The sequence below is a fragment of the Rattus norvegicus genome, chromosome 2 (assembly GCF_036323735.1).
Source record: "Rattus norvegicus strain BN/NHsdMcwi chromosome 2, GRCr8, whole genome shotgun sequence".
In the NCBI taxonomy this organism is placed as follows: domain Eukaryota; kingdom Metazoa; phylum Chordata; class Mammalia; order Rodentia; family Muridae; genus Rattus; species Rattus norvegicus.
The window spans coordinates 57,581,353-57,607,850 of NC_086020.1; the positions used below are offsets into that span (position 1 = coordinate 57,581,353).

The window sequence follows — 26,498 nt, forward strand, 5'->3', positions numbered from 1 at the left end:
AGCGAATAGATTGTTTGCTCCCAACTGTCTTCATCTGTGTATAATGTGTGACTCTTCCTACCTAATAGTATGAAATGGATGGCATCGCTTTCAAGATGAATTTGGCCACAGCCCATGGGCACCCATGATAAAGAATCCAGCTGACAGCTTTACATTATGAGATGCTACAGTTTAAGCTGAGGAAAGGAGTTGATTAAAGGCAGTTCACAAAGCTTCCGAGATTCTACCCCCACAATCCACTGTCTGTTGTTGTTGTGATAGCCTCATAACCCACCAGGAAAGGCAACAGAAAGTAAAGTTGGTTGGGACACATCTAAGGCAAAATACCCTATCTTTCCTTTGGAGGGAAGCTCATTTATGAAACGAATGCAGTGTACGTTTGTGGATGTGAAAATGTCCACTATTACTACTAATGTTTTAAAGCTGGGTCTTACTGAGTGGCTTAGCTGGGTGAAATACACTATAAAGCCCAGGCTGGCCTCCTTACACTCTTGATCCTCTTGCCCCAGCCTCCCTAATGCTGGAATTGCAGCCATGTATCACTGAATTCAGCTTAAAATTATTTAATGATTGAATTGATTAGCTGTTTCTTCTTTCCTTTTTGCTATCTTTAAATCCATTGCATGTTTCAGATAAGGGACTGCAGGGATCAGTATACTGACTTGTTTTCTTCTTTTCCTGTTAGCCTTAATGGTTTAGTAATGGTCCACAAGTATACCATAGTAAAGAGTAAGGAAAGGATGAGTTTCTTTAGAGAAGATTGAATTTCTACAAAAGCGATATTGAGAATAGGTTTTCAAACTTGTTTTCAGAAAACTGTTAGCTCAGAACTGTGATTTGGCTTCTCATAGTTACATTTTAAAATGACATTTTTGTTTGTTCATAAATTCCTCCTAATGCTACAAGTACTCATGACAAGGAAAAAAAATTTCCTGTAGAACAAGTTTGGAGGTCGGAGCTCTATTTTCAGCATAGTTATCATTAAAAATAATTTATGTGTTAAAAATAATAAACTTAACATCTTTTTTTAAAAGTATATTTTCCAAGAGAGAAAATTAGTGAGAAGAGTGCTCTTCTTTTACATTTGTTTTTTTGTAAATCTCTAAAGGGCAGCTCTTGATAAAAGACAGCTAGGTTGTTATGTTTGCTTCTGCGTCACTCTCATTTACTGTCACATACAGAGGGACCGCTAGACAGCTTGACTGTATACTAAATAAATAAAAGCAAGGGGAGAGAGAATAGGTGTTATAAAAACAATCTATCTTTTTGTTACTATCGAGATAGTTATTGGCTTGCAGAACCTTTAAAAATATTTTAAGGACCCTTCATAATTGTTGACCTATATATTGCTTTCAGAAGAAAAGAATAGTATCTAATAGATTCAAGCAGTTAACTCCCACGTCTTTGGATTATTTAGTAAATATTCTGACCCTCACCCCCTGTCTCGGTCCATCCGTCCATCCATCTGTCTGTGTTGGAGTGTTTGTGTGAATTTGTGTGTGTGTGTGTAGGTGGTGGGGGTTTTTCAGAAGGGTCTCACTCTGTAAGCTAGGCTGGGCTTAAGCTGCTGTGATCCTCTAGCTACCTTCTGCATACTAGGATTATACTTGTGAGCCATCGTGCTTATCTTTGTATATATTCAAATTTAATTTGTTGTATAGTTTCATAAGACTATACTCTTAAAATTAATTTAATAGCAACATGACACAGAGATAGTTTAATTAATTCCATTGTCTCCTGAGCTACAAGTCATTGGTATGTTATTTCTTGAAAAAGCAATAGCCATATAATATACATATATAATGTATAATATATATTACATATTTATTTACTTGGTAGTAACTACAATCTAAGATAAAAATTATAAGAGAAAACTATAAAGTAAGATAAAACTATAGGCTAAAAGAAAATGTATGTATGTATATAAAGTATATATATTTATTCACTAGGGAGTAACTGTAAGTTAAGAAATAGAGCTACAGTGTTTGGTTTCTCTTTCATTTAGCTAAGTGTTAAAAATTTGTTGAGTACATGTTGTCCTTTATAGGCCATAAAAACTATTTCTTTTATAAGTATTTTAGCACTAGAGGTACATGTTTTTTTTTCTCAGCAATACCTGGCCACTGAAACCAATAACATGCAGGTGGGTCTGGAGGCCAGATCTCTGTGTCTGGTGTTTTCTTCAGTTGTATTCAATCTTGTCTTTTCAGGATCTATCCTTAAACCTAGGGTCTATATATCCAGGTAGACTGGCTTGCCAATGAACTCCAGAAAGCTGCCTTTCTCTGAACCCAGAATTGGATTTAAAGATGGTCGATATGATATGATATGATATGATATGATATGATATGATATGAAACAATATACCAGGGCACATTATAACATGGCTGTTGGGGATCCAAACTCAGGGCTTCATACTTGCACAGTAGCCTTTTTACTGATTGAACGATCTCGTCGGTTTACCCCGAAGTTGTGCTGTGTTTTTTTTTAAATTCATTTTGCGCATATGTGCGTCTGTGTGTGTGTGTGTGTGTGTGTGTGTGTGTGTGTGTGTGTGTGTGTGTGTGTGTGTTTGCCAGGCCACACAGGTGGATGTCAGAGTACAGCTTGCAAGAGTGAGTTTTCTGCATTCAGTATCTGGGTCCCAGGGTGGGAATTGGGGTATTCAGGCCTAGCTACAGTCATCTTTACCCACTGATCCATCTTACCACTTCATTAATTCCTTTTATTCAAACATTTGTTTATTAATACTTTGATTCCTAACATAATTGCTCAGGCTTTTTAAATGCATTCAAAAATGTTTGAAAACCTAGCTTCTTTAGTTTAGGATCAATTAAGGAATACTTAAGATACTTTCCCTTCTGTTTTACCTGTCTCACTTATTTGAAGAGATTCTTTTTGGCATTTTTTTTTTCAGTGTCTTTGATCTCCTTCTTTTTTCTTCCTTCCAGTATTCCTTCCTGGTTTTGTCTTACGCGATCTCTACATTTCGATCTCTACATTTCGCTGCTGGTTAACTGCTCTTCCTCTTTTCTTTTTCTCATTTAAATTCTACCAGGGCTCAAGAAATAAAGTACGTGCTGCACAAGCATTAGGACCAGACTTCAGTAAAAAGCTGGATCTGTTGACTTGCGTGCGGAATCCCCGTTGTGGGGAGGGGTAAGGGAGACAGACAGGCAGACCCCTGGAGTTCTTGACTAGCCAGTTTAGCTGTGTCTTGAGCTCCAGGTTCAGGGAGAGACCCAGACTCAAACATAAAGTGGAGAGTATTGAGGAAAACAGCCAACATTGGCCTCTGGTTTCCACACATTGGGACATGTACACACGTACATGCTCCTCCACACACACAATGGAATATATTTTACTTGGTATCATACTAATTTAACATTTTATTCATGTGGAATTTTTTATTCATAAAATAAATGATAGGGCTGTTTTCTTTGTACCTGTAAAAATTTCATTTCGTGGAGTCACATGCTTTTGATATACCACACCACTAGATAGTGGGAAAGCCAGAGTGAGAACCCAGTGTCCAGATTTCCAGAGCCAAATTGGCTAATGGGTGTTAAATACTTGGTTCTGCCAACCAATTCTATCCAAGCTGTCATCTTATCGCGTCGTCCATGTAGGCAGAGAACCACCATTACCTCAGTTATCACCTGCTTCTCATTCATCCCTCTTTCTCTCTGCGATCCCCCTTCAGTCACTGCACAGATTGCATTGCCTGTCTTAGAGCACTGTTGTCTAACCTCTTTGTGCCTGTTGTGCAGACTTACTGCCTAGTCCTGAACTTGACTTTATATGTCTATTCCTGCCATAAAAAATGATTGTAACAGTGGTCACAGAGCATGAAGCACGTCATGGATTTTCCTTAATTGAGTGTTCAGAGGTAAAAGAGGAGAGCGTCCTTTGATCTCATTGACTTTTAACACTTTCTCTGCATGCATCTATCTCCCTGGAAAATAACAATTATGATTTCATTTTTAAAAATTTAATTTTTTCTGTATTTGGGCCATGGCATATATAATCTATTGAATAAAAAAGTATTTGTTTAATATATATACAATTTATAGAATTGAATTTCTTACTGTACTTGAAATTACCGGAAGTCTTAGGGAATGGGTTTGTGTTTTCCGGGAGAGTAGTTACACTCCTAACTGATCCATCTTCCAGCCCTTTGGTGGGAGTTTTCTATGATCACAAGAACTGCGACTAGCATACTAGTGCACTAGTGAAGATTAGCATATGGACCGGGAGAGGCTAGACTCCTGCTCCCCTCCCCAGGAAGGCCATTTTCTTCTCCTCTGCTGTCTTCATCCTCCTTTCTTTGCTTAGTGGAAAGAATTGGAAACCTTTCCTAGTCTTGTGATCGGAAATAAATTTATTTTATGATTATGAAGTTGTATTCTTTAAATTCAGTTGAACCATGTATTATTACTTATTGGTGCTTAAATGACATAAACTGCCTGTGTATATAGCCAGGGTGACCAGCCCAGATTGTTCCTTCGGTCCTCATAGAACTTACCTGACTGCCTTTCTTTAGTCAATTCTATCCTGTGTCTGACTACAAATTTTAGCTCTTCAGTAATATCCAGGAGAGGTTACTTTTCTCCCTATCAAAATAAAACCATTTCCTCTTTTTCTGCTCTAGGGTGCTAGTTTGAAAAAGTTGTCTCTGAAATAGTCTTAAGCAGTCTGCCACTGCGTTATTTTCTTCCTGCTTTCTAAATCACATGTAGACGCTCTTGACCTGTTTCCAGAACTGCAGTTATGTTATTGCCAATTTGACCTTTGACAAGAAGTTCACCCAGTGTTTTATCACACGGTTTCTATATAATCTACCTCACAAATTTTCACTTCAAGAGATTTGGGCTAGTCAGTCTTCCTTCAGCACAGCAACAAGTCCTGATAGCTGAGGAGGAGCAGAGGTAAGCATGAGGGACATGGAGAGGGAACAACTCTGTTGGAGGTCACCATGTTCATGTCACTGAGCAGCACTGTGAACACTGAGGAGCTGTGTAAGGTGCCGTTCCTGTTCTGGAGGGACTTAAATCTTAGAGATAGGAAGTCTTGTTTAGCAATTAGTTTAGTCTTAAATCATTGGGGGGAAAACCTGCTAGTTATAATAAGAGCAGTTCATACAGACCTGAGTGTAAAGACTTATGCCTTTAACTCTCTCCCACTCAATAAAAGGAATGTTGAAATATACTAAACCTAAATTACTTATTTTCTGATTCTTCTTTGTTACAGATGATTACTGTGAATGCTTCCTTGTTTCCGAGTTCTGTGGCCAACTCATTAATTGCAGTTGGCAATGATGGCCTTCAGGAGCGAGACAGAATGGTCCGGGCGTGCATTGCTATTATCTGTGAACTAGGTCAGGATTTTCCTAAGTAATGAAGAGATGTTTTATAAAGTACATGTAACATCCCTAATGTCTTTAAAGGAAAAGTGCTTTATTTAGTGCTACAAAAATATGAAAATGTACATTTGTGATAGAGTATTAGTTGTTATCCATCAGACAATTCAGGAATTATGTTGTCATAAATTTTCAAATTTATTCATTATGAAACTTGATTGTTTATAATCCAATAATAGCAATAATATCTACTAAAGTCTAGCCTTCTTATATTGATGATACTGTATCCTGATAGAGTTTAAAAGTAGTAGTCTGTAGTGCACAAAGTGAATCCTAATGACACTGTTTTATTAGGGTCAGAGATTAGAGTAGAAACAGAGAGCGTGAAGACATAAGTGCATTACTTCTTTGGGCTTTGAGGGGAGAGCAAATTCTCAGTTCTCAAGTAAACCAAGTAGAGATCTCAACAGCCAGAGTCTGTTGTGTGGCACCAAACAAGTGAGTGTCTCAGAGCAGGCAAGCAGATTAACAAGCGTAAGCAAATAGTAGAAGCAAATGACCCCAGTACCCATCATGGCTAGTCACCATATTTCAAAAGTTTAACCTAGTTATTATCAGTGGAATATAATTTTAAGTAAAAAGAAAACAATGGGGTCTGTGTGTTTGTTTTTGGTACTACCAAAAAGTAGAAATTGTGGAGATCATATTTCGTCTTAAGATAATAAATTAATAAAGTGTAAGTTAAAAAAAGAAGAGCCACTCTACTACTACTACTACTAGTTACTGTCCATAATCTGTCCTGGTGTAGAAACAAGATCAGAAATATAGTTATAACCATTATGAACATTATAAAAATTTTACAATATGCCAACATATGGGATGTCTAGAAAGCTATATTGATTGGTACGTATAATAAAGTGAAGCAAAATGTAAATGGGTGAGGAACTGGAATAGGAAAGACAGGAAATGCCTAATCCCATGATAATCAGGGTGAAAACATGGTGAAATTCGTTTATTATTAGGATGAAAGACAGATGACTCATCCTTTATTTATAGTAGGTAGAAGAAAACATCGAAATACACACTTAAACTTTGGAAAACTCTGAGATGAGAAATTTCTTAATAAAGGAGAAAAATCTTATAGGAGTTCTTTAAATTAGAAGATTTTTAAAATTCACTGAAATAAATGGGTTTAAAAATAAATGCTACTGGGCTGGAGAAATGGCTCAGCGGTTAAGAGCACCCGACTGCTCTTCCAGAGGTCCTGAGTTCAATTCCCAGCAACCACATGGTGGCTCACAACCATCTGTAAAGAGATCCAATGCCCTCTTCTGGTGTATCTGAAGACAGCTACAGTGTACTTATATATAATAAATGAATAAATCTTTTAAAAAAATAAAAAATAAATGCTACTATCCAGGTGGACAAAAGTAGAACTACATTATAGACCAGAAGCCGTAGAAGTGATTGCAAAGACTGAGGAGTGACAGCTCTAAAAGGCTCACCAGTGGGGTTGGGGATTTAGCTCAGTGGTAGAGCGCTTGCCTAGCAAGCACAAGGCCCTGGGTTCGGTCCCCAGCTCCGGGGGGGGGGGGGGAGTCTCACCAGTGTACCTTTGTACAGTAATATACAGGTAACTCTATCCAGAAGCATACTTAGATCATTAGAAGGTGCTTCACTGATATTCTAGAAGTAATAAACATTTTACAAAAAAAATTTTGAATATCTATACTTAGAGTAATGTAGTAAAGTAATGTAATAGGGTAGTTATAAAGTGCTACTGAAAATATAGAGGGTAACCATACACAACAAATAAACCATGAGAACACTTACGAGAAAGTAACACAAGAGAAAGAATTTTGTATGGGTATGCCTGGTGTGTGTGGTGTGCACACATGTAAAGGTCAGAGGTTAACATTCTGTATCTTCTTTAGTCCCTTTGCACCTTATGTTTTGGGACAACAGCCTTAATAAGTGTTTTTTACATTTTGACCTTATAAATGAAGTTCAAGAATTAGAAAGCCGTTAGTTGTCACTGTAAAGATCTATAGAGAAACCAGATTGAAGTGAAGAGATGACTCACACGATTACTACTGTGGGACTGTGAAAATTCAATTCTGTTTCAGCACTAATAATCAGAAAATACTTAAGAATATATAAGAAATTGGTAAGAAATACAGATGATGTGGGGTGGGTGTGCACTTTTTAGTGAGTCAAATTGAGTTTTGTGAAGACACAAATAGCCCGCCATACAGAATGAGCACAGTGACTGCAGTGGAGGGAGTGATGGGCGCTCAGACCTGAGCTGACTGACAGAGCGATGGCCTGGATTGTTCAGATCTGTGCTGCCATGCCATGCAGCAGCTCCACCTCAGTCCAGACAACAGGAGAATCCAGTTCCGAAATCATCCAGGAGAGTGAACATGACAGAAGAAACCAGAGAAACAGTTTTGGAAATAAAAATAAATGGAGGAGAAATGAAACTTCCTCCTTGCCAGATGTCATAGGCAGCTTGCAAATACAGCAACCCTGTCTCTAAAAAGGAAAAAAAAAGTAAAGTATAAAAATCAAATTGAGGGGCTGGGGATTTGGCTCAGTGGTAGAGCGCTTACCTAGGAAGCGCAAGGCCCTGGGTTCGGTCCCCAGCTCCGGAAAAAAAAAAAAAAAAAAAAGAACCAAAAAAAAAAAAAAATCAAATTGAGAAACGTGCCGGGATAATAAAATACTCATGAGGGAAAATTGAGATTATTATTTCAATAATGTCATTTATCTCAATAAACCTTAACTTCATGATGGAGTGAAACAAATGGAACTTAAGTCATTAAGACGAATACATGTCAGGCATAGTGATGGACAGCTGTGATCCCAGCCCTCTGGACAGACGGAATCATGCGTGAGAGGCCTGCCTGAGCTCAGTGCTGACTTTCAGGTCCCATTTTCAAAACAGAAATCCCACAGCAAACAAGCACAGACTACATGCAAGGACAGTCTGGGTCTTCAGAGGAAGATAAAGAGAGGAGTTTTTCATCTTAAAATTACAAGTGTGTGTGTGCGTGCGTGCGTGTGTGCGTGCATCTTTTGCTTGCGTGCATGTATGCATTTTTATGAAAGTAAATAATACACACTGTTTAGAGCAAGATTAAAAACAAAAGTTCTATAAAGTGTTTGAAAAAAAACTATGGGACTGATGTCTCCACAGTAAAATGAACTCTGAAATTGAAAAGTATTCAATAAACTATGTCTAGGGGCTGGGGATTTAGCTCAGTGGTAGAGCGCTTACCTAGGAAGCGCAAGGCCCTGGGTTCGGTCCCCAGCTCCGAAAAAAAGAACCAAAAAAAAAAAATAAATAAACTATGTCTAAAGAATATGACAAAATTGTTCAAAGACATTCTTAAAGTCAGGCTTGTGGAAAGATATTAAATGATTTTAAATTACATAAAGCTATTGAATCAGTAAGAACCTGATATCTTTTACTTGTAAATGTAGTTAATTAGAAAGTTTTCAAATCCAAAAGGAAACTTAAGACTTAAGTAAAAGGGTAGGGTTTAAATACTCAGTACTATGAATATAATTAGTCTCTCTTTCATTTTAGCACTTCAGAACCCAGAGGTGGTAGCCCTTCGAGGCGGACTAAACACCATACTGAAAAATGTGATTGATTGCCAATTAAGTCGAATAAATGAGGCTCTCATTACAACAATTTTGCACCTTCTTAATCATCCAAAGACCCGGCAGTATGTGCGAGCTGATGTAGAATTAGAGGTATGCCCTTTTTAGTATGCTTCTAATATAGAATATAATTTAAAATTTCTTACGTTTATTTAATGTTTATGGTGTTTATGTATGTCTGTGCACCATATGTGTACAGTGCCCACAGAGGCTAGGAGAGGGCATTGGAGGACCAAGAACTAGAGTTAAAAGATGATTGTAAGTTCTTGTGTGGGTGCTGGGAATTGAATTTTGGGCCTCTGGAAGAACAGCCAATGCTTTTAACATTTGAACTATCTCTCTAGCCCTAAAATATAAGTTTAAATACATAACTTTGCTTTGAAATTTTGAAATAGTAGACTCAGGTGCTACATTAATTGTCTAACCTATGTTAGTTTAGTTTATTCCCATTCTTTATTATAGTTATTTGACTAGGAATGAGTTAAAAATGTTATTCTCAAGAGTATTTTAGCAACATTTTCCTGAGCCAGCTAAAGGATGAGTAAGATTACATACACTAAGACATGTGCCTCTATAAGAAATGCACTGTGTTGGGCGGGGGAAAAAAAAAAAAAAAAAAAAAAAGAAATGCACTGTGTTAATACTGTTTTCCTTCAGCTAAGTGGGTTCTTTTCATTCATAAACAATACTAAAGTTCTCTCGAGAACCACTTTGAGGGCTGAAGAGATGGTTCAGAAGGTAAAGCCGTTACTGTGTACTTGACTACCTGAGTTTGATTCTGGGACTCTCATAAAAGCTGGGTGTAGTTCAATTCTGTGATCTCAGCATTTCTGGAAAAGCCTAAGAGTTGGCTACAAGCTCTTATAGATACTTCAGGGGCAGAAACCGTGAGAAGAATTCTGCCTCAGATATATGGTGGGAGAGAACAGACTCCCCAGAAGGTGTCCTTCAATTTCTGCACCTATACTCACCAACATCACACACATACATATATTGAAAATTAATAACAAGTAACAGTAACAGTGAAGAAACAATACACTTTGGCACTGTCTGTATTTGAACATGCATGTATCATTTAAAAAGTATGTCACATGTAAAATTATTTTACTACTTCAGGTAGTGTTTTATAGTTAAAGTAGTAAGGTAACTGTATTCTCCTCCTTATAGGTGGTGCTAGCTGAGGATGGCAGCACATGACTGTAATCCTAGCATTCATGAGGCAGAAGAGGGGTAATGGGAGAGGAGGCCAGCCAGGGCTACTAGTGAGACTGCGGCAGGCAGGCAGACCGAGCAGGGTGTTTTGGAGAGTGCACTACATTATTGTCTATTGAAGACAGCATCCAAAATAAGTTTCAATCAAGGATTTAAATATTAGATTTAAATTATCTAGGACTTAAGTGGTTTATTTTCTAATTTCTTTACTATTTTAGGGAAGTAGCTTTAAATGTAGTAGTTCTGATCATATTAGGATCCCTCCCACCCCATGATGAGGTCTTGCTGTGTCCCTGGGCTGGCTCCAGATTGTAGGCTCCTAGGTCAGCTTAATAAATCTGGCTTCCCTGGCTGTTTATCACTGTCCTCTGTCTTCATCCCCAGGTCTTCATGGTGGGATCAATTAGAGAATACATTCTCTATTATTCAAGTCAATTTTGTTTTTATTCTAAAGCAGTACATCTTCTTTTCTATGAAGAGCTATTTGCTGTGCCCTTGACATCACCTTTGCTGTTGTTGTTGTTATTAAAAATAAGTGGGTGATTAACTTAAAATTGTCTCAATTTTTAGTTTACCCTGATAATTCATTTGTAGTGAGTTTATACAGTTAATTATTGTGTAATTGCTTACTTTTGCTGGATAATTTGCTACTAGGGGTGTGTTGTAGGCGATATTCAGTAAGCTCTTTCTGTGATATCAGAAAAATCAAGAACTTATGTATATGTATAGTGCTAAAATAACAAACTGGATACTTTGTAACTAATCTCTTGTTCTTAATATTTACCAAATTCTCAGTTGTTTAAATGGATGAAAGGTCTCAGTTTAAACATACAAAATACATTCTTGAAAATTCTTGGCATGGTGCATGCCTTTAATCCTAGCACTTGGGAAGCAGAGGCAGGCAGATCTCTCTTGAGTTCAAAACCATGCCAATCTACAGAGTGAATCCCACATCAACCAAGGCTACATGGTGAGAATTTGTCTTTTAAAAAACAAAAAGGACTCTAATTGGGACTGGAAAGATGGTTCCGTGGTAAAGACCAGTCTCTGTTCCTCCAGAGGACAGCAGTTAGAGTCCCAGCCTTGTCTGTGTCAAACCGCTCACAGTCGCTGTAACTCCAGCTTCAGGGAGACCTGCCTCTTCTAGCCTCTGTGTCATGTACATGTACTTACATAAACCTTTTAAAAATCTCATGCTGACTGGTAAGGGGGGAAAAGACTCACCCAAGTTGTATTGAAACTACTGGAAGGGCACACTGAGATCACGAGCAGATAGGTGTACTTAGTGTACTAGATCCGGGTGTAACGTCTGTATAACACTGCCACTGGGATTCAGTGAGTAGCTGCTTTCACTTATCTGCATAAGAGAAGATTAACTGCCTCTGGTGGAAGAGGAACATCAAGTCATTTTTTTTTTTAAATAAAATGACTGTGTTGAACGTTCAGTCAGAAATTTCTAGTCATGGCCTTCCTGGTTGGCTCAGTGTAAAGTGCTTGGTTCGAGCACACGGACCAGAGTTGGCATCTCCAACATAGACAAACTGGGTGTGGTGGAGTGTGCAGACACAGAGCTAGAAGAACCCGATGTGTCCGGGGCCTTCTGAGGTAGCCTACAGTGTTCTGTAGGTTCATTGAGACTGTCTTGGGAAGTAAGGGGGACAGTGCTTGTACAGACAAGTGCACATACATAGGATTTCTACTCATACACAAAGATATGATCACATTACTGAAAACTGGAAAGAAAATTTTTTTCTTAGGAGACCGTTATCAGGAGGAGGTGTTGGATTTAGTCAAAGGTCTTTTATTATGTGCTTTTGTTTTTCCTTTTTGCTTATATAGTGTATTATATAAACAGATTTTTTTTAAATTTATTTCATTTATGAGTGCTCTATCTGCATATACATTTGCATACCAGAAGAGGTCATCTGATCCCATTATAGATGGTTGTGAGCCACCATGTGGTTGCTGGGATTTGAACTCAGGACCTCTGGAAGAGCAGTCAGTGCTCTTAACCTCTGAGCCATCTCTCCAGCCCCTAGACAGATTTTCATATGTTGATCTATCCCAGCATTTCTAGATAAAGCCTACTTGATCACGCTGGATGATATCTTTCAATGTTTTGTTGGAATAATTTAGACAAAAAAAACCACTTCAGATAAACCACAGTTAATTTGTTCTGGAAGATAAGTATAAGTGAAAATATGAAGAATTTTATCATATAATTAGACATACAAAATGAATCAAAAGCATAAAAAATATATATCTAGAATTTAGAATTCTATAGAGTTAAAATCTCATTGTGCACAAGGCGGTATCAATAGGAAATCTCAATAGGACACAGGACACAGCCCATGCAAACAGCAGCTCCCGTCCTTGGGAAGGAGAGAGGAGACTGGCAGAAGCAAGGATCCTAAGAAACAGCTAACATTTCGTTTCTAGCTTTAAGTACATTTTGCAGTAGTAAGAACATAAGAGAAAATAAGTTGTCAGGCACGCCATTCTAAGACTACTAAATCCAGACCACAAGCAACTCGAAAAGCAGAAACTGACAGAAAGACACACTGCTTTCAAAAGCAACAACAAAAACAGTCTGCCATCTGCCTTCTCAGCAGAAGAAACCGAATCAAGGTGTGTTGTAGGGATCATAATGAATACTGAAGGATAATGGCTGCCAACCCAATCCAGAAGTATCTTTATGCCCTTGTCTGTTTTGTTTTAGATGCACATTATACCTTAGTTTATGAATTAAAAAATCAGTTTGTACTTAAAATTATGCTACATTTTAAAAAATGAATTTGAAGAACAAATGTCTTAAATGGTTACTCACTTAAAGATACAGAGAAATGGAATTAATTTTGTGTTATAAAACGAAAGTCTTTTTAAATAAAAATTCTTTGTGTTTCTCTTTCCTTTTCTAATTAGCGAATTTTAGCACCCTACACTGATTTCCACTACAGACACAGTCCAGACACAGCTGAAGGACAGCTCAAGTAAGTGCCATAGCATCTGCTGGAGCGTGGGGCGTTGGTGCTTACAGTAAGCACTGATCGGTACAGGGCCAGTAGTGGGAGGAGGTGTCCTTGTTCACGGCTGTGTTGGTCCTCTCTCACAGTCACACAGCACAAATTAAAAAGCATCGAGAAATTTAGAGTTAGTTTGTAGTATTCAGACCAGTACACCATTGGACTCCTCGTGTTATTAGTGCAGGAGTTGACCAAAGCTTCCGGTGTGCTCTTAGTTACGGCCACCACTGCAATGATGCTTATGTAGCTCACTGCTTTGGTGCTCACATGAGGGACATCTAAGAATAAGTTTTCAGAAGGGTCAAGGTTTATAACTTAACTGTAAATCATGCTGTGGATTTTATTTTTAGTCATTGATTTATTTAGTTTTGGCCTTGCCATGTTATCCTTGGCTAGCCAGACACCTAGTGTGTAGTCCAGCCTGACCTGGAACCCACAGCAGCTCTCCTTCCTCTGTCTCCCGAGTGCTGAGATTGTAGGTGTGCACTACCACCACACCTTGTTTATACTGTCTTTTTAAAATTGAAGATCAGTTTATACTAAAAGTTGAGTAATTGGCCTTACAGTAGATCTGGTCTTTTTTAGAACATCTTGTTTTGATTTCAAATATAAATAATTAACATTAATGATAGAGTTTTCTCTGATATATTATCAGCAAAAACTCATTTCGGCTTAAATTTTGTGTCTTTGATACTTTACCACCCACACCCTGCAACAGAGAAGACAGAGAAGCACGGTTTCTAGCCAGCAAAATGGGAATCATTGCGACATTCCGCTCATGGGCAGGTATGTTCGGCGTAATGCTCAGGAACATAAATTAAAAGACAGTAGAAAATTTGTAGTAAGTAGGATGCTGCTTTCTGTATTCTGCGTCTCTCTCTCTCTCACACACACACACACACACACACACACACACACACACACACACACTACTTTTTCAGCTCTGTGCTAAAATGATTAGCTGAACATTTTAAGAAAATCCAGCATTATCTACCCCTCTTCCCCCAAGACTCCCAAACTAAAGGACAGAAGGGGGGGGTGTTTCTGAAGCCTGTTACTTAAAAATGGTGTAGTGATGTCATAATTAAGTAGGTGTAAGGAGTCTCAAACTTCTTTGTTATTTATTTTTACAGTTTATTTGTTCTGAACCCAGGGCTTTATGTATGATGAGCAAGACTTCTACTCTCGAGCTTATTTCCAGGTCCCCAGATTTCTTTAGTGTAAAGATGATACATGCTTCGTTTTTCTATGGAGTAAATACTTAGTTTAGTAGTATTTCTACAGAGAGTTTAGAAAGGAACATGAGCCACAAGCCAAACAAAGAAACTTACATAAACACTGCTGTATACTTACCTTACGACTTTATAGATAACTTTTCCATATAGATACTTACCTCAGCCGGTAGGCTAGTGTGTCTCCCATGCACTTCCTCTGCTCTCTTGGTGTCCCACTGAGAACCCTGCCTACCTATTTCACCTTCACTGATAACTGAGAGGTTATATGTGGACCGAAGAGTAAACATAATGTCTCTCATACTTGTTTTCATTCATTTTCCAGTGTCAAAACAAAGTACCAAAAAATAGGTGATTCATTTTAAAATACAGAATTATGTGGTTCCCACGTCTATAGGCTGAATGAATATTCGGGAACGTGGCATCAGCATGGTATGGCAAGAAAGCTAGTCCACTAGCACCAGTCTTCCCTCTCCTAGGTTTAGCTTGGGGCTTTGTTATGATGCCTCAGCTTTTCTAATATCCCGCTGCCCCAAGACCATCATCTTGCATATGGGACAGTTTCTGCCATGTGATCACCGAGGTCCCCCAAAGCTGAGAGTGGAAAGCAGTGAATCACTAAGCCCATGTCCTCTTTTGGTCACCTTGGCTAGCTTACCTTTGCCCTTACTTCTGTCACTAGGTGTCCTCTGCTGTTCCTCAGCTAACTGCTGCTATAGCAACTCTACTTTACCCACATGCTGCACTGTGCTTTAACCACCAAGGTCACCCAGCTGTTCCTCAGCCTTCCTTCTTCTAGACTCTGCTCCCATCACCGTGTCCCTCATCTTGGTCAGCCTCTTTTAAAGTCCATCTCATACAGTCTTTCTAAATGACTTTCTCCTAGTGCCTTATATAGTGATCTATGACTAGGTAGATGCTTTCTACCCTCCATTGAACTAAGAAAAATAATAGCATTTCAATTACAACCTTGAAAATACTCTTCTAACAGAAGTAGTTTTCTAAATTGTGTTTAGATTCTGTGGCCCTATTTATAAAGTAAATACAGTTTTGCAGTGTTGATTCTATAAGTTTTAAAATTACAAATCCTTCTGGAGGGATAACTTCAGCAGCACAGATTTTCCGTAAGTGTCAAATAGCTTTTTTACTATGTTAGCACAGGGTAAGATTTATGTTTCTTGTCGTAATCTCTGGTGTCTCATACTGCTGTCAGATGCGAAGTTGGGAAAGTGCACTTCAAGGGCTATAGCACTTAATTTTGTTTACTGTGCTTAACTTGGACTTTGATTCTAAGTTCAGAGAGAAATTATAGATATTCATGCACACAATCGTACAGCTTGATCGTCCTTAATGTGAAACCCAAATGCTCCAATAGCTGAGGCTTTTGAGCAGTGACGTCATGGGGCTGGTTGCACTTAGAACACAAGAACATTGGGTTTAGTCTCCAGGGGATGTATATAATGTGTACTTGAAACTTAAATGAATTTATGCTATGCCTACACGTGAATTTTCTCATAGCATAAATGCAGGAATTCTGAAATTTGAAAAAAAAATCAGGATCTGAAGCACTTTTGGTTCTAAGGATGTTTGGTAATGGATTCTCAGCCATTGTAGTGGTGAGAGGGAGATGCAGTCCTATGTGACTTTCAAAACATTTTATTATATGTCCACTGTCTGTGTGTCACTCTGTCTCTGTGTCTTCATCATTCTAAGTCTCTCTAACATAGCATGGAGAAGCTTGCAGATGCGACATTCTTTAGTCCTGAAGAAGTGCACATGCACACCGTTGGCTGTTGCAGGCTTTGCTTCTGTCCACGTGCTGGTCTCACTTAAGTAGTTCACATTTCATGATAGTTAATGACCTGAGTATCTGTGCTTGCTTACCACCTACATATGTATGCTTTGTAACCCGGAAGTGTAGTATCTCAGAAGTTCTGTCACTTAAACTCATTGATCTGCAAATTTTCTATGGAATCTGTTCCCATTCGTGCATTTAAGAGATGTTAGAACTAGATTTGACAAGTGCCATGGAGCTTTTCAGTGAAGTTTCAGGAGTACTAGGGAAAATAACGCTTTTTTTTTTTTCCCTCTCATGTTCTTACTCCCAGAGAAGCATTCTTTTGTAGCCTCCTCTGTGTTCATCAGTTTCTATGTGTGAAATGGAAATTGATGAGGGATTTAGGTGGAGAGAATAATGGCAATATCCAGTTAGTAGGAAAATTCTGAGAATACTTGGTATCCATTACTTTATTTGATATCAAGTATAGTAACCAAATAGTATTTAACTTGGAAAAATCACAGATTTTTATATTTTGACTCGTTGTAGAGTTTCTTAGTTTAATTTTTTAACTTTTATCCTCTTTAGGTATTATTAATTTATGTAAACCTGGAAATTCTGGGATACAATCTCTAATTGGAGTACTTTGCATACCAAATATGGAAATAAGGGTAGGTAACAGTTACTGTCATTCTGACATGCCTGCACCTTTAAAGTTATGTTAGGGGCTGGAGAGAGGGCTCCTCAGTGCGAGATCTGCTGCTCTGGCAGAGGACTCAGGCCGGGTTTCAGCTCACATGTCATAGCACCTGTCACTGCAGTTCCAGGGGAATGCAGTGCCTCGGGTCACCTAGTCATCCGCACACACACACAGAGGTACATTCTTCAGAAGTCATTTTAGATGAAGTTTGTCTCCAAGTTGGTAATTTTTAGAGCATTTTTCAGTATATGGATACTTCAGAGTAATATATAAATAACTTAAAATACTGTTTTGAGTGACAGTTTTATTAAAACTTGAGTTAAAATATAAATTATAGTTTATTAAAACAATGCAAGTAAAACAGGTTATTCTTATTTTATGAGTCAAGCATAGAAATACGTTTACCGAAAGAGTATATTCTATTTATGTAGTCATGCTTTGTAGTTCATATGCTTTTCACACCATGTTACCATGTTTTTATCTTGAAGATGGTGGTTTTTCACTAAAACTACTAGGTGTTGATTTATTACCTATATTTCTGTTATTATAATTAGTAAGTATATATTAAATCGTTAAACCAAATTGAATGTGGAAGAAAACATATATTAGCTCTTAAGCTATCTTTTCCCTTAAATGTTTTTAATTTTGTTTCTCCATTTTGCTGAAGCCTGTTACTTAAAAATGGTGTAGTGATGTCATAATTGAGTAGGTGTTAGGAGTCTCAAACTTGTTTGTTATTTGTTTTTACAGTTTATTTGTTCTGAACCCAGGGCTTTATGTATGACGAGCAAGACTTCTATTCTCGAGCTTTCTTTGAGGGAACCGTACCTGTAGGAGGGAAAACTGTTAGAAAGCACTGGCTGGGAGTGCGTGCTTAAGATGGGAAATAAAACCACCAGGCCTTTGGGAGTGGTAGGGCTTGCTGATAAACTGTCAGATCTCTGGTCAAGGAATAAAGGAGCAGTTTTGTTCACCATTTTTTGATTTGCTGAGAATCAAGCCTTGGAGTGTCTGAGGCAAGTTTGCTAGTGAGCCACCCCTCTCACTGTCAGCTGACTTGTGCACCTGTACATGGAAAGAACAACTGCACTCTGTGTCCAGATGTGTACAGTGGTGATAAGGAAAGATTAAAAAATTAAGTCACATATATGTTAAATATTTAGTAATTACCCCTTAGGTATGTTTTGATTACTTTGTTATTCTGTAAACATGATCTTTTGAAAATCATTAAGGACTTTTTCTGTAGAAATAAGTGGATTGTGTTTGTTGTTCCAGCGAGGACTCCTCGAAGTGCTCTATGATATTTTTCGTCTCCCTCTGCCTGTTGTGACAGACGAGTTCATAGAAGCCCTGCTCAGTGTAGGTAAGCTTTGAAGGGCACTGGGTCTGCTGCTTACATTTCCAGGTAACTGATGCAAAACACTTAATAAATCTGAACGTTTCCTTTTCTTTCTGGTAATTAGAGAATTGTCTAATTCATAAGATGCCTAAGTCTCCAAATGAAAAAAGTTGCAATTGTCTACATTCCCATAAGTAGGTGTGTGTGTGTGTGTGTGTGTGTGTGTGTGTGTGTGCGCGCGCGCGCGTGTGTATGTGTGTGTGTGTATATGTGTGTGTGTGCGTGTGTGTGCGTGCGCACGCGCAGGTTTTTGTACTTCCTTACGCTGCTGTTACAGGCACACACCTCTTGACAAGCCCAGGTAGCCAAACCCTGCCAGCCATGACACAATATCCAAGTGTTAGTTGACGTTTTTGTAGCCTGCGTAGCCAGTAGTCCCGCACTCATTTGTTTCAGCATTGCCTAATCTGCTAATTACCTGATTTTAACTCTTAGATCCAGGAAGATTCCAGGACAGTTGGAGGCTTTCAGATGGCTTTGTGGCAGCTGAGGCAAAAACTATTCTTCCCCATCGTGCTAGATCCAGGTAGACATCAGATATAGAAATGTCGGCCACTGATTGCCTCACTGCTTGCATGTTAAGTGAGACGTGAACACTGTCGCTGTGCTTTTGCTTCCAGGCCAGACCTCATGGACAATTACTTGGCACTGATACTCTCTGCATTTATTCGCAATGGACTCTTAGAGGTAAGTTTTACAAACCTGCGGTTTATATTGTTGTGTAAACATTGTTAGGATTGAACACCAGGTCTTGTGCAGAAATGTGTTGCCCTGCACTGCTGTGTAACACTGGTGCTCCCTTCTGCTCCCTAGGGCTTGGTGGAGGTGATAACGAACAGTGACGACCACATCTCAGTGAGGGCAACCATCCTGTTAGGAGAGCTCTTACATATGGTGAGCACAGGGACTTCTGCCTTGCGGTTGGACTTTTAGGATTTTAAATGATAAAACGGGTTCGTTGAATGGTGTTACTTTCTGATAGCTCATAGAATACATTTTTATTTTGCCAAAGCCTTTGGTTCCTATTCCTGATAGATTTCTTTGTGTCTATGTTAATGGGTTTTGTAAATGTGACAAGTGTAGAAAATACAAAATACTGGATGTTGATTTTTTTTTTTTTGAAAAATTTCTAAATATAATGTTTTACCTGAGTGTCAGTGATTTCCATGAACTAATAGTTTAGGTTCACAGAGTGAGACTTTTTGGGGCGAGTCTCAGGAAGCTCCATGATTTCATGACCTTTCTAACAATAGAAACTAGTGGCTGTGAAAGTACTTTAACCTTTCTGTACTCGATACACTAAGGAGGGGATTGTATACTATAGACATTCTTACTTTCACTACTAAGTTAAAAATCATTTTAAACTTGTTTAGAAGGAAGTGATTTTTTTTTATACATTTTCTTCATACACATCAGTAGCTTACTTTTATTGGCAAGAGTTAACATTACCCCTTAACCCCTGCCCTGCTCTGAAGTGTTTTTGACTGGGCGTGATAGTACCCTTTTGATCTTAGTCTCAGTACTCAGGAAGCAAAGCAAGAGGATCTCTGAGTTCGAATCCAGCCTGGTCTACATAATGAGTGTCAAAACAGCCAGGGCTACATAGATACTCTCTCAAAAATCAAAGCCAAACAAGTGTGTTTCCTCCTTTCTTCCCATCTCTTTTCTCCTTATGTGGCAGTCGAGCTGTGTGTGAAATAAAGGATTCAGCGATATACAAAGTCCGTCCTTTTAATCAGTGACTTAGCCACTTGCTCTGATCTCATTGAGCCTATTGGTAGAAGCACTAAACAGCACTGCTGACTCTCAGGTCAGATGAGCTGGATGTTAGCTCTCAGACACCATTTCCTGTAAAAACCACTGGTATTCATTTCTTTTATAGGAAGGAGTCTTTTGATAGAAATTTAATCTAAAAGCAGGCTGGATTAAAGGATAGCAATATTAATTCAATGCTTTTTATCATATCTTCTCTTCTTTACATTTAATAAATGTACTTATTGGTAGAAAGCTGGTTGAGTAGTGAAATTTTGCCTGACACCAGGAGATCATGTTTCTATTTAAGGATTGCTGCTATCTGGGACCAGTGTGTTCTGAGGTGGATACAGCACAGCCTCTGCACTTTCCTCAGATACAAACCTTTGCTACGTAATTCTCCAGGTCATTTAAGAAATGTGATTGGCAACTTTTAGAAGCCACATTTAATAATAATGGATGTATGGCAATTAGTAGCTTTATTAATTTTTATTTTTATTCTTTAAGTTTTTTTTAGTCTGTGTGTGCCTGTTTGTGTGTGTACACATATGTGTAAGTACAATTGTGCCGTGGTACATTGGGGGTCAGAGGACAACTTTGGAAGAGTTGGTTCTCTCTTTCTGCCATGTAGATCCTGGGATAAAACTCAGGTCCTCATATTTAGTGGCAAATATCTGTCCTGCAGAGCTATCTCATTGGCTCTGACCTGTAGTTCTTATTGAAAATTGATGGGATTAAAAATTATAAGTACGTGTGGGCAGAAATAATTATTTTCATGGAAGCCCTGTGTTTCATTAGTCTTACAATACTATATTATACTATATTATGTCTGTAAATAACTGTATTTGTTTCTGAAATTTCATGAAGCATCATGTTCCCTATAGGCAAACACCATCCTTCCTCACTCGCATAGCCATCATTTACACTGCTTGCCGACCCTTATGAATATGGCTGCGTCCTTCGATATTCCCAAGGAAAAGAGGCTGTAAGTATTAGAGTCTCAGCAAAGTGTGCTCAATAGCCTTAGCGTCTGCCTCAGTAGTCTTTCCTTTAAACAGGGAGAGAGAACAAGTAGTGTTGATAGATGTGCTTGGCAGCTCCCTTTGGAAACCTCAAGAAGGGAAAAGGTACAATTCTCAAAGTAATAGTAATTTGTACTTGAGGCTGTAAAGTGTTAGTCAGTGGCAGATCGACATTTTCCCTCTCATGTTTCTAAACAGGGCTTTACTGAATGACTGAGATAGAGCGTTTCTCTGTTGTGGTTTTAATTTGTTTGTTTAGGAGCTGGGAAAAGTTGTCTATGTCAACTGCATTCTCCTCTCTCACTCCCCTCCTAAGTGAAATGCAGTTCACTACCTCTTTGGAATTGTGAACTTTTTTTAAAATTTACACATTCTTCAAAAGTTTAATTTGCTATAGTAATGCATATATTTACATGTGGGTATACTATCAATAAGAAATAATTACTCATTTTAATTTTTCCAATGAATAGACTAGAGACATATTTTACAACTGAGGCATTAGCAGAACACCATGGTTCTAACTAGAAGCTTATAACAAAATATAGAAGTTTTATCTTAGTAGCTCATGATTGAGGCGAATGCTTTCTCAATACCTGGTGGTAGTTCTAAACTCTGTCAAACTAAGGTCACAAATCTCAGGGATCATTAGAATTAAAAAGTGTTGTTACAATAACTGAAATAGTAGTTGTCTTGAACTTTCTCTTTCTTTAGCTCCCTAAGTTGTCTTTACTGACAAATCACATACTCACCAGCCTAACTGTATCCTAAGGGTTTTAGACTCTACTTACCATATGTTCTAAAGCTGAGACTTGGTTGCTGCCAAATTCTTGGAAACTATACTTTTGCATATAACAAATAAAAACTTGAGTAAGTTTAAAAGATTCTCATTAGGATTATCAGTCAGTGAAGAAAATAGAGAAAAGTCAGGTGATACTAGGATCATGGATTATATTAATGGACAATAAAATGGTTTTGCAGCTTCCTGTAAACAAAAATCAGTTTCAAGTAGAATAAAGACTACATGTGAAAGACAAAGCTTTAGAGCTTCAGTAAGAAAACTGGTTTCTTGACTTAAACACTTGTGTATTCCTGCGAGTATGTGGAGTGGGAAGGGAGACACGCTGGCCATCTATGCAGGAGTCAGAGGTTGAAGTCAGGTGTCTCCTATTCATTTCTACCTCACTTGATGAGACAGAGTCTCTCCCTGAAGCAGGAGCTCACCTCGCCCTCTGACTAGGCTGGCTGATTAGCCAGGGATCCTCAGGACTTAGGATTTGTTAGCCTTCCCCTCCGAGTCCTGAGGCTACAGGTACAGCCTGTAGGGCCTGCCTTTTGTGGGTCCTAGGGTTCCTGCAAATGAACCCCGTAACCTATCTTGCCAGTACTCCGTGAATTTTTAAAACCATATACAAAATGGGCCTACCACCTTTGAAGAAAAAACGAGTACATGAAAGTATGACCCCACAGTAGGTTTCCTTATGTAAATTAGCAATGCTGACCCGTTGTCCTTATGATCCTAGGCTCCACCTAATACTGCTTGGTAATCTATTGAGATTATGTAAGCTTAAGTACCTTAGCAACCATGGCTTGAAAAGTATGCTAGCTCTGCTTCAGTATTGATTTTTCCTTCCTCATTAGGCGAGCCAGTGCAGCCCTGAACTGTTTAAAACGCTTCCATGAAATGAAGAAACGAGGACCTAAGCCTTACAGCCTTCATTTGGATCACATCATTCAGAAAGCAATTGCAACACACCAAAAACGGGATCAATATCTTCGAGTTCAGAAAGATATATTTGTTCTTAAGGTACTGACATGAAAAATGAACATGCAGCAACTGAATTGTCTGGATTTACAACTTTATGCAAGCAGATTGGTTTTCAGCTGACTAGTTTTACCATGAATAGGAATCTTTGAGCTGTGCATATGTGTGTGTGAGGGTGGAATGTGTTGCAGGAGTGTGTGTGGATGTGTACATAGGTGTATGGAGACCACAGAACAGCATCGTGCTGTTCCTCAGAGACCGTGTGCTTTGGGGTTTTCATTTTTGTTTGGTTTTGAGACAGGTCTCTTACTGACAGAAAACTCACTCCCTAGGCTAGGCCCAGCTCCAGCACTCTCCTTCCATTTCTGCCACCATGCTGGGATGGATAGCCTGTGTGTGTCACCAGTCTCAGCATGTGCAGGTTCTGGGGCTTGAACTTAGTCTCTCATGCTTGTAAGGCAAGTCTCACACCCTCGTTGTTTTAGTAACCTTTTGAAAATAATCACTGAGGGTCTAACTATAAATACCACTCCCTTTTTTTTCCTCATTTTTAAAATTAGTGATTAGTTTTCTGATGCTCTAGACTGCCTAATTGTTCTTCTTACTATCTGGTGATTTTAGGATACCGAGGAAGCTCTTTTAATAAACCTTAGGGATAGTCAAGTCCTCCAACATAAAGAGAATCTTGAATGGAATTGGAATCTGATTGGGACCATTCTTAAGGTATGGTAGAGAAACTGTGTGGAGACTTAACGAATCACCTTCATTTCATTACTGTTATTGGTTATAGTTATATGCTTTATGTTGTGTTTTTCTAGTGGCCAAATGTAAATCTAAGAAACTATAAAGATGAGCAGTTGCACAGGTATGTAAAATCTATTGAAGAACTTAAATTTGTATTAACTTTAAAAGTAATCATTGATTTTTTTTTTTTTAAAGATACTTCATTTGCAGTCTTATACTCAGAGTGCATCAGCTAAATTTCTCAATACTTATTCTGCTTCTAACTTTGGTCTTTATGGTCTAAGTCACTTACTTTGGGATAGTGTTATCTTAGGTTGTGGTCCTAACCCCAACACAAAGATGGCATTAAGAAGGTGTGTGTTTAATTAGGCCTCTTGTGCTTATACTCAAATCATCTTCTGAGAGTGGTCTCTTCTTCCTAACTACTTAACTCCACTGTCTGTAAAGCATGCTGACCTCCCAACACACAGCACATGAAGCATCTGCTCTAGACTGTACCTGTGTGCTTTTTTACTTCTGAGTTACTGAACAACCTCTGTCATCAGTCTCCTTGGATAAAAAGGCCTTCCCTGTATCCTAGAGCAGTTCCTATCATTAATATTTCTTATGTTGTAATCATATGTAATGATATGCAACTATGTTAATATCAGCTTTTAAGAAATATACAGAACCAACAAGATACAGTGAAATTAAGAAGCATTGTACTCTTGAGAACCTTTAAGAAGAAAGAATGATATCTTAATAAATTTGGTTTGTAATTCCTGCCACCTTTCTGTAGTGCATGAAATTAAGCTGAACTATATATAGTAAGGGAGCACAGCATTGAGAGTTGTTGAAATACGTACATAAATTCAGTTAAATCAGTGTCTTGAGAGTCTTCCTTTTGTCTCCCTAGCCTTACATTCTATGTCTTCTCTCTGCTTTTTGGAGCTTTATGTTGCTCCTCCGGTGTTTTTGAGGCCAGAGCTTGCTTTGTAGCCCAGGCTAACCTGAAACCCATTATGTGGTTTTAAGCTACTGCTCTTTCTGCCTTTACCTCCTGAGTGCTGAGGGCTTAAAGTGTGTGTCCCATGCCTGATCATATCTGAATGCAACATTTTTACTCAACCAACAAAGGTTTCCACTGATTCCTTTTTAAAATGTATGAAATGTACTAAGGTGTTTAGCAGGTTTACTAACCTGTTCTTTAATAATGGTTTGTTTTCCTACTTTGTTGCTAATTGCACCTTAATTTTAGGTTTGTGCGCAGACTTCTTTACTTTTACAAGCCCAGCAGTAAACTGTATGCCAGTCTAGATCTGGACTTCGCCAAGTCCAAGCAGCTCACAGTTGTTGGTTGTCAGTTTACAGAATTTCTTCTGGAGTCTGAAGAGGTAAGCCTTCCAGACACTCCAGCAGGTATTTTCTGTTGACTCCACCCTCTTCTTCCCCCCTCTGTTACTCTTTCCCCAATTTTTTTTTACCTACCTTCCTTCCTTCCTTCCTTCCTTCCTTCCTTCCTTCCTTCCTTCCTTCCTTCCAGACAGGTCATACGGTGTAGTGCTGGCTGGCACTTTCCTGGAATTTACTATGTAGGCCATGTTTACCTTCTACACAATGATCTGCTTGCTGGATTACTGGAATTAATGTGTATCCCCACCATATCTGCCCTTCTGGTTTACTTTTATTTCCTAGTTTGTATAAACTCCGTTTGAAATATAAGATTAGACATGTATCTTAATCCTGATGTAGTCCCTACCTAGAGTTATAAGACCTTAGGGAATTATCTGCCCTCTAGGTGGATCAATTTACCCGCAGGTAAGATGGAGAGATGGGAAATAAAGACTATCTCCAGATAACATTGTTTTTCATTGAAAGGATTATAATTCACACTCCGTGATCCACCATCACTAAAATTTTTATGGCTATTAAAGATAATTTTCTAATTACAGGACGGACAAGGATACTTAGAAGATCTTGTGAAAGATATTGTTCAGTGGCTCAATGCTTCATCTGGAATGAAACCCGAAAGAAGCCTTCAGAATAATGGCTTACTGACCACCCTTAGTCAACACTACTTCTTATTTATCGGAACACTCTCTTGTCATCCTCATGGAGTCAAAATGCTGGAAAAATGCAGTGTCTTTCAGTGGTGAGCCTTGTCAGATTTGCTGCATTATGAAACCTTAGTTTCAGTGAGTCAGACACACAGTGTGCCTTTTAGTCTTCTGCATGTGTGTTTGGTAAATAATTTTTATCAAAAATATTTATTTCTGTAGGATTTAAAAAAATGTATGTGGAATTGTCTTCACATGCCTTAAAATAGTAATTATCTGTGCTAATGGATTTGTTAATGAATTTATCACCTGATAGGCTAAATTTATATCTAACTAGGTTTTCTGCTTTGAATATACATAATTTTATTTGTCAATCATATTTTAATAAAGCTAGTGAAAAAATTACTAAGTTAACGAATCAATACAGTAATTTATAATAATTCTTCTCTTTTAGTCTCCTTAATCTTTGTTCCTTGAAAAACCAAGATCACCTGCTAAAACTCACCGTTTCCAGCCTGGACTATAGCAGAGATGGGCTAGCTAGAGTCATTCTTTCCAAAGTCCTCACAGCAGCTACGGATGTGAGTATAACACACGAGGGGGGCTGTGCTCTGCTGGCCAGCTAGTGCCAGGACTTAATAACCTAAGACTGGGGAGAGAAACTGAGTCACCTAACCTTTAGTCTCTGTACTTACCTGACAGGACATTCTGTGATCACAAAGATTTTATTTCAGGGTACCTTGTTCTTCACATATGATGACCTCTGTGGCTTCCCCAAAGACAAAAAAATGATATCTAATTTATAATAGCT

At 38.4% G+C, this 26,498-nt stretch overlaps 1 protein-coding gene across 4 annotated transcripts in view; it reads left to right on the forward strand.

Moving 5' to 3' along the window:
• Nucleotides 1–26,498, forward strand: part of Rictor (RPTOR independent companion of MTOR, complex 2) — a 92,013-nt gene that overhangs the window by 42,074 nt on the left and 23,441 nt on the right. For all 4 annotated transcript variants that reach the window (XM_039103527.1, XM_008760807.2, XM_063282846.1 and 1 more), the window contains exons 7-22: nucleotides 5,251–5,377; nucleotides 8,952–9,121; nucleotides 13,163–13,230; nucleotides 13,982–14,049; nucleotides 16,861–16,943; nucleotides 18,248–18,335; nucleotides 18,807–18,897; nucleotides 18,992–19,058; nucleotides 19,185–19,265; nucleotides 21,008–21,108; nucleotides 22,784–22,949; nucleotides 23,529–23,630; nucleotides 23,726–23,772; nucleotides 24,889–25,024; nucleotides 25,583–25,782; nucleotides 26,142–26,268. In XM_039103527.1, coding sequence (XP_038959455.1) covers nucleotides 5,251–5,377; nucleotides 8,952–9,121; nucleotides 13,163–13,230; nucleotides 13,982–14,049; nucleotides 16,861–16,943; nucleotides 18,248–18,335; nucleotides 18,807–18,897; nucleotides 18,992–19,058; nucleotides 19,185–19,265; nucleotides 21,008–21,108; nucleotides 22,784–22,949; nucleotides 23,529–23,630; nucleotides 23,726–23,772; nucleotides 24,889–25,024; nucleotides 25,583–25,782; nucleotides 26,142–26,268 — 1,722 coding nt within the window. The remainder of the gene's footprint in view (nucleotides 1–5,250; nucleotides 5,378–8,951; nucleotides 9,122–13,162; nucleotides 13,231–13,981; nucleotides 14,050–16,860; nucleotides 16,944–18,247; nucleotides 18,336–18,806; nucleotides 18,898–18,991; nucleotides 19,059–19,184; nucleotides 19,266–21,007; nucleotides 21,109–22,783; nucleotides 22,950–23,528; nucleotides 23,631–23,725; nucleotides 23,773–24,888; nucleotides 25,025–25,582; nucleotides 25,783–26,141; nucleotides 26,269–26,498) is intronic.